Source organism: Sinohyriopsis cumingii, unplaced genomic scaffold, assembly GCF_028554795.1.
Source record: "Sinohyriopsis cumingii isolate HCF-2022 unplaced genomic scaffold, ASM2855479v2 utg000741l, whole genome shotgun sequence".
Lineage (NCBI taxonomy): Eukaryota > Metazoa > Mollusca > Bivalvia > Unionida > Unionidae > Sinohyriopsis > Sinohyriopsis cumingii.
Window position 1 is genome coordinate 1410001 of NW_028315927.1, and position 22428 is coordinate 1432428.

A 22428-nucleotide genomic window follows, 5' to 3' on the forward strand; every position below is an offset into this window, starting at 1 on the left:
ACTGTATCTGATAATAGGCGATCACTGTTCCACGTTTAACTGTATCTCATAATCGGCGACCACTATTCTGCGTTTAATTGTATCTGATAATAGGCTACCACTGTTCCACGTTTAACTATCTGATAAGCATACGCTATCGTATGGTAGAAAACCTATTTCCCTAAATCCTATACAGTTGCTTCTTTAAAATATAATTCAAAAAGGTTTCTTCTGCATAAAGAGATACTGGCATTTAATTAACTAATCAAAGTACGATAACATTGTAACTGCAGACACTGTGAACAAATTATGCATAAAATAAATGTCTTCTCCACACAACAAAACCCTGGTTGACTATACAATCCTGACAAAAACACGCATCAATAAATAACTCACACATTTCCTAGCTTAGAATACTAATTAATCTTAGGCATGCTATACTTGTTTTGCAACTCCTTAAAATAGCACTGTATATGTACGTGAGTGTTATTGTTTAAGGAATTGAGATAACTATAATATAGTTCTAGCGTCTGGTGCATCTTTGTTGAAAATGGGAACAAAATAAAATTATGAAATACAAAATCTCGAAATAAAATAGTTTACATCCGTTGCATAGTTACAGACTTTTCACAAGACAAATGCACAAATGCACTTCTACAAAAGAACCATGCTTTCATTTCATTACTATTCAATCTTGTAATATATATATATATATATATATTTATTTATTTATTTATTTATTTGTATGGAATGGTGAAGTGGACCTCTTGGACTTTAAATACAAGGTTCTGTACATTAGCAAATAACTCAATTTTCTTTCTTATATCAACTATGTGGCACGTAGAAGGATGCCTTGTTCCTTTTCCGAAACCTTGTAGCTGCCAGATTGCGTACAGTAAACAGGCGGTGCGTTTTCCGGTGCGTTTTCTTCAAGTCATAATTGATTAGTGTTTAACTATTATATCCAATTATTAATGCTTGCCATGCCCGTGGGAAACTATCACTCATGGCGATGTATGATAAGCATATACAAAAAATTTAATGTAATCTAAATGAATTTTGAAAAATGCCTAAGTGCACATTTAAAGAATGTGTGTAAACTGACTGAAAACATTCCGTCTATTTCCCCTATTTTATGTCCCGTAAAATTAGAATTGCTAGTGTTCAAAAAGATTAATCCTGACACAAAGAAAAAATTTCTTAGGTTTTGTCAGATCTGACTGCTACTTACTTGCCAAAACAGAATAGGAAAATGAAATTACGCCTTTGGGCCATAGAATCCGACTTCAGGTATTAACTTATCTACAGCTGGAAAGAATTTTATCCCTTAGTGAAGTGAATCACCGAATGTAAGCCTACGGCTACAAGTAAAACCAGACGTTTCGTCGTAAAAATAGAATATCTACAACAGATGAGTATTGCAGCATAATGAATACAGACATAATCTGTCTTCGTGTTGAACGAACCGTATATCCAAGTTCGTAATTGTTACATATTTATGAAATAAACGGGTTTTGCACGAATTTAAATTGAAGGAATTAATTATAATATCATTGGTAAATTACCTTCAATGGATAAATAGAAACGTAAATACGTTGCATCATATCGTATGTGACTTAACTGCATTCCTGATTGTTTCAATTAATAAAATAATATTCAAACTAGAGACATTTCAGTACATGAGTACTTTCCTTTAGGAAGATAAACTACGCAGATGTATGTGCAATAAGTATTTTCCTTCGTTAGGTAAAATAGAAAGATTTATGTACAATGAGTAATTAACTTCACGAGATGAAATAGAAAGATTTATGTATAATGAGTAATTAACTTCAGGAGATAAAATAGAAAGATTTATGTACAATGAGTAATTAACTTCACGAGATAAAATAGAAAGATTTATGTACAATGAGTAATTAACTTCAGGAATTAAACTAAATAGATGTATGTACATTGAGTACGTTCCTATATGCCTTTACCAGAGAGATTTATGTACAATGAGTAATTAATTTCAGGAATTAAACTAAATAGATTTATGTACATTGAGTACGTTCCCCTAGGCCTTAACAAGAGACATTTCTGTACAATAATTGTTTTCCTTCAAGAATTAAACTAAACAGATTTATGTACATTGAGTACTTTCCTTCAGGAATTAAGTTGAACACATTTATGTACATTGAGTACTTTCCTTCAGGAGATAAACTAAACTAATAGAATCTATTTTGGGGTTTGGACCTATACAAGAAAATCCCAGTCAATGTGTTAGATTATTTGTCTCCCCACAAGGCTATGCCGCTTTTGAGAAAAGAAAATACCTCAATAAAAACGTTATAATTGTTATGTGTTGGAAGTATTGCGCAATGAGCGTTTCGAGCCACGTATATATTTACATGTACTGCACATTATGATGAATAGGTTAATGAGGTAATGGAGTGACCTGTCAACCCTAAGTATCCCAATATCTACGCACGAGATGATAGAAAAATAAAATAATTTGATGTTATTACCATGTTATCACATGGATGTAGCTTCTAATGTTTAAAGCGTTCTTTGATAGGCAAAGGTACGGTAATCTGCTAAAGGTCTACAGTTCAACATGAATATGCCTACATGGTTGACGAAGTGGAAATTTCTTATTTATGACATTCTTAAAAATTTATATTTTCTGTCCAGGAAATATGGCAAGTGTTGTTAACACTACTGCAATATTTCGCTACATGGAAATATTTTTATGGAACAGCATCTTGACTGATGACTGAATCACTCTGGTTGGTATGTACAGGAGTGTCCATTGGCAATCTTATTATTATATTTGATTCAATTGGACCAGATTGTGGGTGGTCGACAAAGTTAGAAGTTTGACATATCACATTTAAGCTTTTGTCTGGTTGCGGTATCATGTATATATATATATATATATATATATATATATATATATATATATATATATATATATATATATATATATATATATATATATATATATATATATATACTATTACACATTAATCAACCCCCACCTATACTTCGTATATAAACATAAAGAAAGTTGTCGCTTTTTTAAATCTCCACTAAGGTATGTACATTTATGTTTCAAAACAAGGATTATCAATAGGAACAAAACTCAGGATAAAACATAATACAAAAATGCGAAACTCAAGAGACATAGATAAACTTATCAGACACCGAATATACTGACGTCAAAATAATGACATTATAGACTAAATGGGTCCTTTTTGTACATTGTGATATAAAATGATACATTTTCAGTGTGTTTTAAACCAAAGATACAAAAAGAAACTGTTATTTAAATGAAACGAATATAAAAGCATACGAAAGTCAAGATCGGGGGAAGTTATCAACATTCGTGTGCCGTCATGTACAAAACGTCTAGTTTAAGTATTCTGTGTCACCAAAACCTTTCTTAGGAAGCATCGATTTAAGATTCACATTAGCATAGAAGAAATTACAAAGATCAGGATATTAAGGCGTGTTGTAAACTAGAAGTAATTGGAAAAAGAACACGAATTATGGGGAAAAGAACACGTATTATGGGGAAAAGAACACGTTTGTACAGGAAAAAGAACATGTATATATAGTGAAAAGAACATGTATGTATAGGGAAAAGAACACGTATGTACAGGGAAAAGAACGCTTATGTACAGGGAAAAGAACACGTATCATTGTGAGAAGAGTACTATGTACAGGGAAAAGAGCACATATTATAGGAAAATTAACACATTATATAAGGAAACGAAATCGTATTATAAGGAAAATAACACGTATATTAAAGAATGAAAAGTGAAAAGAATATGTATTATAAGGAAAAGAAGACATACGTAGAAAAGATATTATAGGGAAAGGAACACGTATTCTAGGAAAAGGAACACGTATAAGGAAAGGAAAACTTATTATTTGGGGAAGAAAACGTATTATACGTTAAAGAACACGTATATATGTTTCGTCTAGGTGATATCACATATCAATATGTGTTATATGCCGCGTTACCCTAGTAAATTTTGAGTGTTGTGCATCTTTATAAAGAAAATGTGTTTGTCATTTATTTGCGACGTGCTCGGTCTATCTCTTTTGTGTCGATTCAACCTATTTTAAGAGGCTTTAGTCCTACAAACATGTCTATGTAGTTGAAAGACTTCTGGCAGAAAAAAAACAATTAACTATTAAACAAGTTTCTCACGTTTACATGCATGTGTATGTGAACATTTTTAGAAATGTATTGATATATAAAAGTTACAATTTATAGCTAGATCATTATTGCAACAATTATGTTAGGTAACAGATGACTGTTTTAAAAAAAATATCACCACAAAGTGTTACTCGCCTCATTACAAATTTTGAATATAGTAAAAGATAATGTGAAGTTTAAATCTAAATGCATTTTTAATCTGGACTGGTTTCACAGTTTGACAAAAGTTCGTTTATAGAGTTAAACGCCATGCTTAGTTTGCTCAGCAAATTTCTACCATTACAGCATACTGTGCACCTCATTGCAACATGGAATTCAATGCCAAGGGACCTTTAACTTCGTATAGGGGCCTTTAAACTACAGATTTAATTGTTTGTTCTTAGCAGCTTGCTAATTACTTTTGGCTACCTTTTTTGTGACAAACTTCAGACCATACTCCATCAGATTTATATGTTTTGTTTAATCACCTTTTACGGGGCCCCGAGTGGCCGAGTGGTCTAAAGCACTCTCCGTTACGGATCACTGCCATCTCACCTCTGTCTGCGTAGGTTCGAGTCTCGGATTCAGCCAATGTGGGTATGTGAGAAAGCTTGCCAGTAGTTTCTCGAGGGTCGGTGGTTCTTTCCGGGTATTTCCCGGGTTCTTCCTCCAACATTAATACTGGCAGCCATGTATAGCAAGCATATCGTGTGCTGAAATATGGCGTTAAACCATACAACAACAATTACCTTTTACAATAGATTCTAATGGCCCCGAGTGACCGAGTGGTCTAAAGCGCTCTCCGTTACGGATCACTTCCATCTCACCTCAGGTTTGAGTCTCGGATTCAGCAAATGTGAGTATTTCAGAAAGCATGCCAGTAGCTTCTCGTGGTTTTTCCCGGGTTCTTCCTCCACCATTGATACTGGCCGCCATGTATAGCCTATCGTGTGCTGAAAAATGGCGTTAAACCCCACAACAACAACAACAACAATAGACTCTCACGAGTATTTTATAGATAGATATAACGTTTTTCAGATTTTACCAGTATGAAAATAATACATAACGCTACAACAAGTAATAGTGCTGATTTGAACCGCATTATGTGTCTCCTTATTTGCAATGACCTCACATCCGGAAACATTTCTCGTTTCAGCTTTACCACCAGAGGTCTATTCAATATGGGAGGCCTATCCTTGGAGGTTCGGAGAACCCTTCTGCATTCTGAAATCTTTCATCATGGAGATGACTTCGTATTCATCTGTCTTGACGATCACTGGATTTACAGTAGAGAGATACGTTGCGATCTGTTATCCGATAAAAGTACAGAAAATCTGTGGAGAAACACGCGCAATTCGATGTATTATAATAATATGGCTTGTTGCTTCTCTATCTGCCTTACCCTATCCAATTCACACACGGGAGTTCCCATACATCACCAATCCTAAAGATGGAACGCCTATCAAGGAATCAGTGGTTTGTAATATTCCTTTGAAGTGGTTCAAAATGATGCTCATAGTATTTCAGATTTCAACATTTGTCTATTTTGTACTTCCTATGTTAGTTATTACCGTATTGTATATTCTAATTGGACTGAAACTAAGACCAAAGGAATTATCAGCCAAAGACAGTGAAAATCCCCAATATGGAAAGACTGCTGCCACCAGAGCAAGAAGGGCGGTACTTAAAATGCTAGGTAAGTTCTTTTTTATTTTTCCTTTGGTTCTTTGTTACACGAAGAATTATTTAAAAACTAAAAATATCCTCCTAAAAGCAATGCAAACTTTGAATGGCAGTTTGAATCTTAATATGCATAACTATAATTTTCATCTAACACTTACAGGAGAGAAAATTAAATTACTTTCTGTAAAGTTTTATTAATTGTCATATATTATCGGGGTAAACTGATTGGCGTCATGTCACCTTAATCTGCTTAGTGGCCTCATGCTATCTAAGACCCACGTGAATTTTTTGAGTGGCGTCTTGCTACCTAAGACCCACGTTTATCTGTGAAGTGGCGTTTTGCTTCCTTAGACCGACGTCAATCTGTTGTGTGGCGTCATGCTACATAAGACCCACGTTAATCTCTTGAGTGGTGTCTTGCTTCCAATTACACACGTTCAGCTGTTGATTGGCGTCTTGCAACCTAAGACCCACGTTTATATGTTGAGTGACGTCTTGCTACGTAAGACCACGTTAATATGTTAAGTGGCGTCATGCTACCTAAGATCCTCCTTAATATTCTGAGTGGAATCTTACTTCCTAAGACCCGAGCTAATATGAAGATTCCAAGATTGATATATTTTCTTTTAATAAGGCATAAGACTATCGTGCTTGTGTGGTTTGATTATTGACGTAGCTTCAACAGTTTTAGTGATATCGCTAAGACGTCTGTAGTGTGGTAAATTGTTATGTATAGCACTTGAACATCATGCCGCAGCCATATACCATAATGTTCCATGTGGTATCAGGATATGAAACAATGATGATGTCCATGTAAAGATGATGCTATTATCTTAATTTAATTAATGTTTAGAACATGCAAAACTGTGAAAACAAAGAACTAGAGAACTAGATATAGCTAAATGGCTTTGAAATCACATGTATATATATATATATATATATATATATATATATATATATATATATATATATATATATATATATATATATATATATACACATACATACATACATACATACATACATACATACATATGTTCATCAATGAGGAACTTTATGTACATGGAGGGAGTGGAAACTCATTTTGAGTCGGTTGAAAACAGCATGGATGCGTTAAACAGATCGTCTACTATGTAACCGAATATAACATTCAACTGTAAATGTATGTAATTTTATATTTATATTTTTATATATGACATTATATATTACATACATTCAACATAATTAGCGCTCGTCGGATCGAGTTTTTCCAAACCTAATGACGAGAGAAGTTTCAGCTTTAGTTTTAATTTTAAGACCAATACGGCAAGCAGAGTCATGTGATTTGCAAGGATCCAATCTAGTCTTCTATTTACCTACGCTGGTCACAAGCATGGATCCATTCCAGCCCACTGTTTGTCATCGCTTGTCACATGTACTTGTCCGCATAAGTCATGTGGGATCAAGGAATAAACCTTCAGAACCTAGATAGTCCTTAATATAAGGCACAACCCGAAATACTGTGCGTGTGGATTTTACAGTTTATAAATAATTCTAGGTCTACTGATGTCATACATCCGTGCAAAGGTCACATGAAAGCATGGTACACATTTTCACAGAATGGACTTCAATATTTAGAATCAGTGTAAAGCCACTCTTAATTGTTTAGAGACGGTACCTGGAGCCAAAATGAACAGCACTTTCTCATCGAAAGTAGCACAATTGATCTTATTTTACATTTTTCATTTAGATCAATAGTAAATTCGCTGGACATCGGATAATCGAACAGATATTAAAGGCTATGATATTCATTCGGTTTCATAAGATATACTAAAACATTAGCTGCCTGACATGCATGTATATCAAAATGTGATTCCTAAATGTTTGTTTATATCTGCAATACGTGTTAAATATTATATTAATCTACATAAATTATTTTTTTTATAAAACTTCACTCTTTTTAAAGAACTTATATAAAATTACTGCATGAAGAAACACCGCATGTTCAAACTTTCACATAACTGAAATTAATTCAATGCAACTGGCATGAAGTTTTTATATACAGATTGGTTTCTCAGTTGAACTCTATAAATAAATAAATATATATATATATATATATATATATATATATATATATATATATATATATATATATATATATATATATATATATAGAGAGAGAGAGAGAGAGAGAGAGACAGACAGACAGACAGACAGACAGACAGACAGACAGACAGACAGAGCGAGAGAGAATTATGAATATATACCAGATATATATGTGTGTGTGTGTGTGTGTTAAAAATAATTTCAATCTGAGTGCATATCAGATTATATATGTTTGTTGTGGCAGTTGGCCAGAACATTAATCCCAGCATTCTTTATATTGGATACCAGAGTGTCAAGGGTCAGGGTTCTGTTCTTCGTCTTCCCATGGCTAACTGAGCCTGGGCCAGTTCATGTCCTTGGATAAAGCACAAATGTGAAAGTAATTAAAATCTCTTAACTCTAAATTTTACTAAAACAAGAGTGGGATATCAAGTAATTATGCAGCTAGGCCTGGTACTGTAAGCATCACTGTTTTATATATATATATATATATATATATATATATATATATATATATATATATATATATATATATATATATATATATATATATATATATATATATATATATATATATATATATATATATACATATATATATATATATATATATATATATATATATATATATATATATATATATATATATATATATATATATATATATATATATATATATATATATATATTTATATAAAGTTGTACGACCCATACTTGTTGTTTGTCAAATCAGCATGTAACATTTTTGGGGGCAGCGGCGGTACGGATTTCTGTAATTCTGTATGAATCGTTTGGAATTGTCTGTTACGTCGGAATTGTATTTGACAGTTCTGGGAGCTTGGATTCAGCGAAAATGTGTATGTGAGATTATCAGTCACTGATTGTATTGTTTGTAGACGTGCCGTTGTTGACTGCTAAGTGAAAAGTGTGTATCTCTGAAACGAGTGTACACACAAAGCCATAAAATTTGTAAATAAAACCATGTCCTGTGGCTTTGAATGCAGTGAGACACCGGAAAACCTAACTAAAGAAGAATGAAACACAATTGGAGTTAAGACAAAAGGAGCTTGAATTTGAAAAGAAACTTCAGAAACTGGAATTAGAAAGAGAAAAATTAACAATGAGACATGCATTATAAATGAAGCATTTGGAAATTGTTACTAAGAATTAAACATTAAAAAACATTATGGATACATTGTTTTCACAATCAATGCCCTATAAAGCGAAGCTTCAAACATTTGACCATGAACGAGGAAAAGATATATTGATCTTCCTAGCAGAGTTTGAGGCCGTTGCAAAGCAAACTAAGCGGTCCGACGAGTTAAAAGTATTGCACCTAATAATTCTTTTGATAGGTGAGGCTAGATATGTTGCAACTCAAGCTTGTGGAACTCAGGAAGTGATTGATTGTTCGCTTTGGAAAGTGATCACATTAGCATTTACTTTGGTGATCGTGAAGACGGAAAGTATCGAGACGCATCACGGTCTGATGGTCCGGATTGATCAACACATAAAGCGTTTCTCAGTGAGGAATTTTTATTGAGAGGCTTGCCACAAGATAACACAAGACGGCTTAGAAGGAACTTAGAAGGATCATGTACCCACTAATGCACAATAGCAAGTGCAGAAGAACAAATTTCGTGAAAATATAAATATGTGTACTAAAAAGACGATTATTCAGAATTTACATCAGCAAGCGAAACTAACATAGAAAACGACCAGTCCAAAGATATGAATATGCAGTGTTATCAATGTAAAGTGATGGGGAATATTGCACAAGATGGTCTAATGGATGACGTGAAACATCACGGTAATCGCGGAGCTTGTTTTGTTAAGCCATCAATTGGTGCAAGGCGTATTTCAGAGACGGGAAGTGTAAATGGACGCGAGGTCATTTTGTGAAGGACATTGGTTCGGATAGGACCTTAATAGCAGAAGATCTCGTTGACGAAAGTTGCAAGCTGGAGGGGCAAAAGGAAACATTATACCCAGGAGTGAGTCAACCATTTACCGCACTGTGACTGTTGTAAATATCGACATTATGCATTATAAGGGACCAGCACATGTGGGGCTTGTCACAGGTTTAGCCGCTGACGATTTATTGGGGATGGATATCTTAAGAAAAAGGGGACATTTGTTGCTACGAGGAACTCGGCCATGAGAGGCCTGTGGAGAATTCTAACCAGTGAGAGGATTATGATGAGAACGAGTTTGTCAACAACAGCATCGAGACATCAGATACTGATCAACGTGATGCCATTGAAATTTAAAAACCTGTGGCAATGACTGCCTACACGTGATCGGGACTGCGGATATTTTACTTCAAAGCATTAGAGAGAAGTAATTTGCTACTCATGATGAGGTCGAGGAGGAGCCAACGGCAATCGTCTGGAAGAATGATATGGTTGGTTGGTTAAAAGGCCATGCAGATTTTACAAGGCTTGTTTACAGAAGAAGGGACGTAAGTGAGTCAACAGTGGAGCATATTTTGAATATGCGTGAGAAGTTGACTAACTTCGGGTTCTTGTCAATGATAACCTGAAGGATCGCCAAATCAAGGCATTGTATGAATATCACACAAAGACAAGACAAGATGAATTTAGTCCATATAATGATGTCTTATTATTTTGCCGTCACATTTGTTAAGATAAAGACGCAACAGCAGTGACGTTATCGTGTCGTTCGAAAGATAAGCGATGCTAACTACCAGGTATATATGACTGGTAGGTAACCTAACGTGTAAACCAACTACGTCGGTATATGCGTGCTGGACAGCTAGTAACAATGGTAGATGAGAACGATGGCATTACCTTAGCTTGCTGATTCCGAACCAGTTCATGCCTGTGAATAAAGAATGAATGTTAAATCAATTAAAATCCCTTACCTATAACCCTTCCTAAAATAAGAGTAAGCATATACGGGCTTGGTGTTGTAAGTAACACCTGGGCTTTGTATTGCAACTAACATCGTTTTGTGTTTCAGATATGCACCTGGGCATGGAATTCTAAGTAACACCGGTTTGGGTTTCTTGCGTAGATTTTATCTTGGGCTGAGATGAAGTCATAGGATCCATACTTGGACTTTGTGTGTCCTCTGAATTCCACTTTATATATAACATTTATGAATACATAGAGATCAACAGTTGTATTAATATTTGTATTAAGTATATTGAACATTTTATAAAGAATATTATACCCTGATATATTATTGACGAAAGGTCAATATTTTATCAGAACTCAAATTATATGGTACAAAATTATGGTGTGCATAATACTTATAATCATATAATAAATAAGTATTTTATAAATAATTAATCATAATCTATTAAGAATGAATTTTAACATCCCGTTTCATTTTTAAAGAGTTAGTAAACCTATTTTTATGATATTAGTTTATACTTTCGCTAGTAAAGTTATTCTCTATATTAGAATAATATAAAAATATTATTAACTAATTGTAAACAGTGGACATAATTCAAAAACAAAGTTTGATTAATGAATGTTGTATAGAGTTTTGTAATTTAGACCTTTGGGATATACCGTATTAAGACGGTGAATCTAATATATTTCCTTTAGCAGACGTTCCATTCAAAATCAGCTATAACAATAGGTTGAAATGAGAAATCGTGCAAGGTATAGGAACTCTTGTTGGTCTTGTTAACCTCTGCGGCAACATGAGATGGCAATGACTGATCGACATGATTTTTTATGTGTGATCTAATTTGGTTCATACGCTTAAATATTTTTTGACTGGTTTGTCAAATATATTGGAAGCTTCATATTTTGAATGTGATACAAAATAACATTTGATGTTGCACAATTAGTATCACAATGCATATTAAATGTTTCCTTCGTATTATTACTATTGAAAGAAGTATTTTCATTAATAAAAGAACAGTGCTAGCATCTAGGTCTATTACATTTAGTTGATGTTCCCTTTTTATATAATGTTTTCCTCTAGCTTATAATTAACTAGGAAATCTTCAAGACGTTTAGACCTTTTATAAGCAAGTGTGGGTTTGCTTTCGTTAAGTGACTTTACGCTTGCTTTACATGATAATTTTAATAAATCCTAATATTTATTGATAATCTTACCTATATTAGGCAAACTTGGATTATATTCAATAACAAAAGGAATGATATCTTCATTTATATTTGTGATTTTTCATTGTAAAGATTCAAGTTCTGTAAAAAAAGATACTTTTTGGAAAGCAGTTTTAATGATGTCAATAGAGTAATTTCTATATAAATAATGCTGACCTAACTCTGTCAAAGATGATTTAAAAACAGTGTCATCCGAAATAAATATTATATGCTAATTTTCTTATTCTACCTAAGACTTAATTATTTAAACAAAACTACACTACAAGAAACAAAGTAACCGAATTTATGCTGTATTCAAATCTAAATACACAAGCTCATATTCATCAGTACACAACAACAGCATTATTTATGCGCACTTAACTCCGCCTAGATAAATTTGAACTCAGTCGCATGCTAGACATCACTTTCGAAAGAAAATGTCGTTTTGGTTGACATAAAACTGAAATTTAGAGTCATATTGTGAATGAATGCGCATTGCAACAACTTTTTCCTTTAGTATGGAATGAATAGAATTGGGTATTTTTGTCGATTCCGCTAATGATTTATCTGTATCAATTATACATGAAGTACATCTGATTACAGCAGCTAAGGAGAAGCTTGCTGACAGCAGCAAGCGTGTTTCTGTTCTGTCATTGAATGTTTGGAATCATAAGGTGGGGAAAATATGAAGTCTTTGAATTGAAATTATCAAAAAGACGCCATGCAATATAATGTTTATTTCATTTTGAGCGTAGTAAAGAGGATGTAATTGCACATTTAATATAGTCTAAATTACAGTACAATTTCGAAATCTGTAATCAAGCTTTAGAACCCATGACATGGTTCATGTGACTCGGATTTGCAGAACTAAGAATGTACATTTTCAGGAAATTCAGGGTGTAAAACTGTAAGTATATTTGCCATTCCTGTTACCAGGTAGCTAAAGAAGCCACTTTTATGCCTTGTTACTTGCATGTCATTTGTAGGGACCCAGCAATTTTATGACCTGTCTGGCGTCTACCGATAGCTAAATCTGAAACTTTGTATCAAAAACGTTAACGCGTAATATTGTAAAGCAGTTGGTATGTGGCAGTCCACGAAACATCGGCTTTAGTTCATTCAGAAACAAATTTAATCTACCAAACCATAAAGCGTCTATTTCGTGAGTGTACATGCTTTGTTTCCAAAGTGGTTCCTAATACACTATTGGGCACACGTGTCGTGCACGTGATTTCAATATAAAGGTGTGCAGTATCGTAAAATATTGCACAATTCTGACAATGTAGAAGCTAACGGAGACAAACATGAATATATAATAATAAATAAAATGTGCATTAAATATAATAAAAATATTAATATAACTGTTTATCTCTATTTATTCATAAATTTTTATATAGTTATCAAAAGAGATATATGTATCTTTAAGCTCCTGTTTTATGTATTTGTATGCAAAAAGATATTTATCTGTACTGTATATGCATATTTCCATTCAATTATTTGTTAAAAATAAAACAATTAGGTTAAAAATGTAAGCTATCACGTGATCTTGTTTATGTCATATTGATTATATCATTGATCACTTAGAAACAGAATATATTTAATGACGTAAGCAATGATATTGAATTCAGATTGAAATCAGTCTGATGAAGCCATAAAGCGAAACCAGTCACGCTTTATACGTATTGGTGTTGTTTATTTTATACAATAGACTATCATAATTACTTTAATTAAACCTTTATCTGTTTTTCTTTCAAGATTTTACCTGCACAATCGGATTGAATGTCCACCCTGATTGATTGATTGATTACTTGGATTTACATCGCGTGCGCCCAAAAGGGTATGTGATATGGGTTTATTCCCGCACAGCAGGATGCTAAATGTTCCTGGGGGAAGGAATAAATGCCACATCCCACAGGCGTTTATGTGCTCAAGGAGCACTGCTAATTTAGCCGTCAGGTCACAGGACTATATATCTCTAACGACCTGAATGAAGGGCTTTCATGAGTGGGAATGAGCCAACACACACTCATGTTAACAAATAGTTGATTTCAGTCCATTTTTGACTGTACTAGGTGTCGACCCAAGTAGTATGTAACGCACGTTGCGATTGGTCGCAACGATGAAGTAACATCGGGATACCTAGCTTTAGGTGGGTGGAAATTGTTCCACATATCCGCCGTTATAAGATGTCTGAGAGGGGCAAGAGGGCAATGAAGTCGGCAACCTGCCTTGAATGTCGTGTACTCCCAAGAACGCCAGCCAGTACTTAGTCAAATTTAGGCTAGTTGTACTAATGGACAATAAAAAATGTCAATAATGTGTTAGACACCTGTGTAATCGGGTCAAATCAAAACAATACTAGTTTTATCACAACTGGATACCAATTCAAAATGGTGCCCTGGATAAGAAGCAGAATTGGTTGCCCCTAGAAGATCTTCTTAAACAAACGTTCTCCGTTTTTCTTCTGCTTCTTTGCATTTCTCCACTGTCCTGTTTCTTCTCAGGTCATTTCGGGGAAATGGTAGCTGTGTAGTGTAGAAATGTAGTTTGCTGCCTCTACTAGTTGCTTGTTTGGGTAGTCCTCTTGATAGAATTGTGTAAGGATTCTGACACCATAATTATTTTTCCTCTCAGGTAATTCCGGGGAAATGGTAGATGCGTAGCGTAGAAATGTAGTTAGCTGATTCTACTAGCTGCCTGCTAGCTTGGGTAGTTCTTGTAGACTTCTTGATAGAATTGTGAAAGGAATCTGACATCATAGTGCCACTCGTTATTCATTTATTTTTGCTTTTATTTATGTTAGGTGTTTCAAGCGCGCGTTGCACGCTTATTTGTGTCCGACTGAGGCAAGGGAGGAAGTGACAAGGAAGGCAGGCAACTACCTGCAGGCAGGAGCACGCTCACTCCAGGGTACTGGTCTAAATGGATGCACTTGCACGAATTTTGAGTTTTGGTTCTTGTGTCCGAAATTGTTTTAAAAATGAGCTAGGGTGGATTGGATGAAAAACTCTGTGCTGTCCTTAGAGAAGTTTTTTGTGGATATTATTATTTTTGTTGATTTTTAAGGATTTATTTGGGATTAAGAATACGGGAACCTTTGCTGAGTATTCATGTCCATATCAAAAGCGCCCGTCTGTCTGTGTATATTAATATGGCTTTAGAGAGTATTTGAGTGGGATATGAATGTTGTACAAATTGTTAATTTTGAGCTAGAGGGACACGCTTGCTGAGTACCCAGGTCCCGCAGGACATGTCAAGGGTGCCCATCTGCTAGTGGAAATTTATTTTTAAGTGAGGTTAGGTTGTTTATTTTATGTTTTTAGGGTGTTTTATATTTTTTCTTTAGCTTGGATGTGTCTAGGAATTTAAGTTTTTGTTTTAGGTCAGATTTATGTACGAGATGTTATTTTTAATGAAATCTGAGTAAGTAGTAGGGATTCGAATTCTTGGTTTTTTTTAAAAATTCCATTCTAGCTACCTGGTATTTTGAGCAGCTATTAAATATATGTGACATGTCTTCAATGGTTTTGCAGTGTTATCAATTGATATTAGCAGGCCTGGGTCATAAATGTTTGCCAAAACTTCCTGCTAAGTTTGTTTTTCCGGTTACGATACGATTGATAATTTATTGGTCCAGGCTGTTCGCTTTGGGTGGTTTGATGGACCTATTGGTTTCTTTTATAATGGATTTTAGTGTCCTACCTTTGGTAGTAGAGTTCCAGTGCTCTCGCCATGTCTGTTTAATATAGTTTATTGTTATGCTTTGGGATTCTGCTATGCTTTATCTGAGTTGCGCTAGTTTAGGGTTCCCTAACATGTTTTTGTCGACTTTGTCGGCTAGTTCATTATCAGGGTTTCCTATATGCAAGGGTGTCTACGTGAATTCAACCATCTGATTCGCTGTGGATAATTCCTTAAGCATAAAGAAGGCTCTACCCAAAAAATTACTCTCTTGATTTGGTGTTGTGAGATTTGATGGATTATATTAAAATGAGTCGCTGATGATAACTGCTTTTGGAACTTTTTTGTCTTTAATCCATTTTAATGATTTTAATTTTGCCCAGAACTCTGTGGTGAATGTAGAACAGTTGTCTGGTAACACTGGACAACAAATTTTTACAAAAGTCATGTTACTGAAATAAAATTAGTCAATTCTTATCAATTTTTATGTGCTGAACACGAATATGACAGTCAAATTGCAAAATTGGCTCTAGTTTTTTTGTAATCTGCAAGAAATTAATGTTTACATAACGAAATGCATTCCAATAGTAAAAGGTCAACTGTAATAGCCTACCTATAAAAAATCAAGTCATTGACTACATCTTAGATTTCTTCGCCTGTCTCTTGTACAGCTGTTCGGGAGCATCTCTGAGGAGTGTCCAGCAGTAGTCAGCCAGCATTGTAGTGGACCATTTTCCCTGGTATCTTTGTTCCATTGTTGCGATATCTTGATGAAAACGTTCGCCGTGTTCATCACTAACAATACCACAGTTGCTAGGAAAGAAATCCAAATGGGAATGAAGGAAGTGAATCTTTAGAGACATATTGCAGCCAAGTTTCTTATACTTCATCAACATGTCTTCTACTAGTTCCTTATAGTTTTCTGCCCTAACATTTCCGAGGAAGTTTGTAGAAACTAGGCGAAAAACATTCCATGCTTGTTTCGCGTCACCTTCCAGCAAGTTGTTGAACCGGTCATCTTTGAAAAGCTCTCGAATCTGAGGACCCACAAAAACTCCCTCTTTAATCTTTGCTTCGCTGAGTCGAGGGAATTTTTCATGCAGGTATCGTAATGCTGGCAAAGTCCGGTCAATTGCTTTCACGAAGTTCTTCATCAAACCTAGTTTGATGTGAAGGGGTGGTAGCAAGATTTTCTGAGCCTCAACCAGAGCTGGGTGTTGGATATTCTTCTCTCCAATGGCTACATTCTGCCTGTGAGTCCATTCCTTCCTCATGTAGTGCATTTCCCTTGCTCGGCTATCCCACTCGCATAAGAAACACATGTATTTGTATATCCTTGCTGCTGTCCCATTAAAAGGGCAACTACCTTCAAATCACCACAGAGGTGCCAGCTGTACTTGTTATACTCAATGGAATTCAGTAGCTGCCTTAAGTTATCGTATGTCTCTTTCATGTGGACAGCATACGCTACTGGAATAGATGGAAGAATGTTTCCATTGTGCAAAAGCACAGCCTTGAGACTCAGTTTCGAAGAGTCCACAAATAGTCTCCATTCTTGTGGGTCATGAGTGATTTTTAAAGCATTCATGAGGCCCTCAATATCGGAACAGAATATCAGATTACTTTCCTTTCTGAAGAAAGGCTCCAATTGCTGGTGGCGCTTTCGATATGCAGTAATTGTGACATCTTCTTCTAGAAGATTCCATTGTTGGAGTCTTGATCCTAGCAATTCTGCCTTGTTCTTTGATAAGTCCAAATCACGAATCAGGTCATTTAGTTCTTCCTGTGTTATTCTGTGTGGGGTTGATGATGCACCACAGTGAAAATCTGGATCACTGCATGCTGATGGACCAGGAGAAGAACAGGTCGACTCACCTTTGTCTTCGTCAGATGAATCAAGAGAATATTCTGCTGGAGGTTCTGGAATAGGAAGTCCCTCACCATGTGGAACTGGTCTCAATGCAGACGGAATGTTTGGGTAGACTATTCTCGACTTCTTTCGCTTCGTTATTCCGCCGGAAAGAGGAGGAACCAAGCAGAAGTAACAGTCATTTAGGTGGTTGCTTGGCTCTCTCCACACCATTGGGACTGCAAGCGGCATTGATGACCTTTTGCAATTCAACCACTGTGAAAGCTGTGTTGTACATGTAGCACAGCATATATGCGGAGCCCAAGGCTTGTCTTGGTCACCAACCTTGCATCCGAAGTAAAGATGATATGCCTTCTTCACTTGAGAATTGATACTTTTCTTCTGGTTGGCAAATGTCACTTCCCCACAAATATAGCAAAAATTGTTCGCGGTATTAACACACTTTCGAGGCATTACTGTTCTTTATTGTACGTAAATGGATAAAATAATAAGTTTTATGTAACAGTAGCTTGAACTGTCTCGCACAACGTCTAAAATATTTTAAATGCTGAACCTATCTGATTGGGCTTTATATAGTACACTGCTTACGTCAGCTTCAGCAGCCGCCTGGCATTAGTATAATAGGCCTACACATGTATAGTACACTGCTGACGTCAACTTACTTCAGCAGCCGCATGGCATTAGTATTGCATTGCATCAGAAAATGATGCAATCAACTGTGGATGATGTGAGCATGATGGTATTATGCAATGTTACATCATTATTCCGGATGTTGCTGCAGTCCTACTGGAGAAATTTACACAGTGAAACATAGAAAATGAGGTATATGAATATCTTCAAAACGAGAGCCAATACAAATTTTTCACGGTTATATTCGTGTTCGGCACACCAAAATACTACAGATTAGGGCCTTTTCAAGTCAGTAATGATTTCACTGTTGACCAGTGTAATCTGGATCACATATGTATGTTGAATTCGGAAATACCCTCTGCAGCTGCTGTTCTTGGGGGTTCAGTTGTTTTGGACCTGTCAGTGAACAGTTTTACGAAGCCAGAGTATATGTCTTGTATTTCCATTGCTACGATGGTTTTGAGTTTAGATTCTTGTTCGAATTTGTTTCCATAATTGGTGACTCTAGTGTTGATCCTAGGGATAGGGTTTGTCCGAGGGGCGGGGTCAGGGAAGTGAGTGTACTCTTCTTGTGGAGCAAGTGTTGGCAGCTTTTCCTTGAGTTCTAAGATGTGTTTGCCATCTGGTGAGTTAGGAACTAGTTTGCGGCTAAACGGTTTGTTGCATTTGCTAATGGTTACTTTTGTAGGATGCGTGTCGGGGTGATTTGTTAATCGATTGGACTATCGGAGGAGCATTTCCCGTCTTCTTATTTTTAATGGCAGTTCACCGGTAAGGACTTGAAGTTTGTCCAATGATATCGATGGTACAGTGCCAGTGAAAACAGATAATGCTTTCCTTTGGATGGTATCCAGTTTGTTCAGTAATGTTTGTTTCGCTGAGTTGTAAACTTTCCATCCATAATCTAGCTACGACCTTATAGGTGATCTATTGATGGTTAATAAGGTTTCTTGATTGGATCCCCAGGTGGTCCCTTTAAGATTTCTTAAGAGATTAATATCTTTATTGCAATTTTGAATTAGTTGTTCAATCTGGTGTTTCCAAGTTAGATTATTATCGAAGAACATACCTAGGTATTTTACAACCTTAGCATATTTGATTAACTGGTTTTGAATATAGAAGTTGGGGTAAATTATTTGGTTACTGCGTTTAGGAGAGAAGAATATTGCTGCGGTTTATTCATGTGAGATCTTAAAACCCTATTTATCGGTCCATCTCTCTATGTTATCTAGGCTTTTCTGGATTTCGTTGACTACTTGATTGCTAGCAGGGTTTCCTGCCCTCCAGTTGCCGCTGTCATCAGCGAATCGGGAAATGTTAACCCGTTTTGTCGCTAGGTTGAGGTCATGGTCCTTAATCATGATGCTGAATAGCGTAGAACTGAGTACACTCCCTTGTGGGGTACCGTTTTCAAGGGGGTATTCTTTTGAGGTGGTGTTTCCTACTCTAGTGATTAGTATGCGACCTGTTAGGAAGTTTTCGATCCAGTGAAACATGCGTCCAGTAATTGCGAAGTGGTTGATTTTTGTTATCAATCCTTTGGTCCAGACAAGATCAAAGGATTTTTCAAGGTCAAGCAAGACTGCTATAAGTTGTCTGTCTGATTTTCTGTTGTAGTTAAAAGCTAGTTTTATATCCGCTTCTTGTCCTAAAAGTTGATCTGTGGTGGAGCGCTTGTTACGGAAGCCACATTGGTTTTCTGTTAGGAGTTTGTTACTTTCTAGATGGTGTTTTAATCTGTTGGTTACTCAGTAAGAGCATGTATACAATTTTAACAGTCGCTGACAAGTTCTTTAGACTTTTACTGAAAGATGATTGTGTCTGCTCAGACAATATTATTGGCTTCAGAATGTGATCCAGCTTAAAAGAGTCTTCACCAAAAAAAAGTACACATTTTTCCGACTATTTTGACTAGAAAAACAAGATAAATATAGCATAAAATAGGTGCACCTATTTATAACTTAAGGACTTTTATTGTTTTGGAGGGGATTCCTAACTATAATTATTAAAGTTGTTCTTAACTTTCACCAGAGAAGAAAGAAAAGAATATATATTGAGTTTGTTGTAAACACTACGTGTATAATAAAGAATGTACAATGTATTATTCAAAGATAACAAACATACATCAATCATTCCAAATGGATACGCTTTTTCAATATTAATTAATATAAAAATGTAACTTTTCTGTGTATTTTAAAATCTTGTAAGATAAATGTTATGTAAACACTTATGCAAACATTGCAGGATTTCTTATATTTTCCTCATTTAAATCTTTAAATTATGTGATATTTCAAATCCGGCATTGATTTAAAAATGGTTACCTGTTGGACTTAGAATACCCATCTCGATATATGTAAAACTCAAAAGTTATAAATAGCCACTTGAATGGCTTATCTTTTGGACAAGATGGTTTAGGAGTGTCGATACAGATTTTGTAATATAAGATTCATGTCAAACAGATTTTGGCTTAACACTGAAAACAACATATTTGTTTTCGCAGTGAAAGATTACAGGTTTGCCCGATGATGGCACCACCAGTCCAATTGAACATAAATACTGCAACCAGATGCAACTAGATGGTAGATGGACCCTCCCTTGCTTAAAAGCATTATTTGGACTAATTTGCCTTTCAAATATATTATTTGTTATCACGTGCTATTTCATAGTACGCTGTACCGATATTTTCTGTATAGGAACTACAGTCGATGGGATTTATATACAAAATACATTCAATAGGATTTATATGCAAAACACAAACAACAAGATTTATATACAAAATGCATGCACTAAGATTTATATTCAAAATACATGCAACATCATTTATATTCGATATTCACGCAATAGGATTTATCTTAAAAAAAAAAAAACACATTTTAATTAATATCCAAACTATTTTTATGTTTACATGCTTCAGTTGCAATTTTGCTGTAATAAGAACTTAACATTTGTAACGTACAAAGCAAATCACATTCTTTGAATGCTGATACAAGTATTGTATCAAAATTAATTGTTGCTGTAAAGTTGTTGTTGATTTTTATTGTTGATATAAATTTCTGTAGTACCGTACTATTTTACCTGCAAAATATCATTTCCAGCTCGGATCAATTCTACTTAGACATTTCAGACTAATATCAGTAGTTATAAAGATCTTAATATCTTCTGATGTTGTATCAGAACGATGATTTGAAAACGTTTCATCTGATCAAGTATTTTGAAAATGAAGTTGTATCCGAACAATCATATGAAAATAAATTATATCAAAAGCACATATCAGTATGGCCTTGACTCATTCTAAAGTAATCACGTGCTAAAATGAGTCTATAGACATGCAGTTCAGATGTCACGGTGTGTTTCCAAAACAAGGCAAGAGCCTGTAAAAGTTTGTTGTTCAAAACTTCACCAGCAAAAGTGAAAGATTAGAAGATTCTGCATGTCTGAATCTGTTTGATAAGGTATCAAAATAAGTACTCCACTGAGATATTCTATTTTGATATGCTAAAGAGATACGGGACTGTTTGATTGATTGATTGTTATTTTTTACGGCGCACCAGAACAGTTAGGCTATTTAGAACCATGCAAAAGGTAATATGTATGATTATTTAAAAATAAAGAAAGGTTTTATATCGGCCAGCGATATTAAAACCAAATCGTTAATAGTAGAACGATAAAATGTTTAAGGGCAATATATAAAACTTCCAGATCAACGGGGAATGTAATTGGTATATGTTAATAAAGACAAATGAGACGTTGTTGAAAATAATGGAAGGTATAAGGTGATGGCATAAGATAAGGGACTGAAGTGTTCTTTATCTTGGTCCGTGTGTGTGTGTGGGTGAACAGTTTGGTTAAGAATTTTTTATATTTCAACATCCTCAGCCAGTCTACTTCATACTTAACAAATATAACATAATGATATGCCGCCACATTGTAAGCACCAATCCGGAAATTTTCCGTGAGGTTAACGATATCTTGGTCGACACGGGTGCGTAAGGTCCATAATACTAATTTTTCTTTAGGAGTTAATGATGCCCTGGTGGATAGCTGTGCTTAAGGTTTATAATTAGAGTATTTGCTGTGGGGTCAAAGATGCTTTGGTGGATAAATGAGGTCAAGGTTTATAATTACAATGCTTTTCATGGAATTAAATACGCCTTGGTGAGTACATGCCGTTAAAGTTTATTATGAATATGTTCCGAAAGGTCAGTGATGCTTTTGTTGCTACATGGGGATAAAAG

General features: G+C 35.0%; 1 protein-coding gene across 3 annotated transcripts in view; it reads left to right on the forward strand.

Annotated features, from left to right (window-relative positions):
- Positions 1-22428, forward strand: part of LOC149773255 (neuropeptides capa receptor-like) — a 196546-nt gene that overhangs the window by 157932 nt on the left and 16186 nt on the right. For all 3 annotated transcript variants that reach the window (XM_089946554.1, XM_089946553.1, XM_089946555.1), the window contains exon 2: positions 5319-5858. In XM_089946554.1, coding sequence (XP_089802680.1) covers positions 5402-5858 — 457 coding nt within the window. In that variant the 5' untranslated portion in view covers positions 5319-5401. The remainder of the gene's footprint in view (positions 1-5318; positions 5859-22428) is intronic.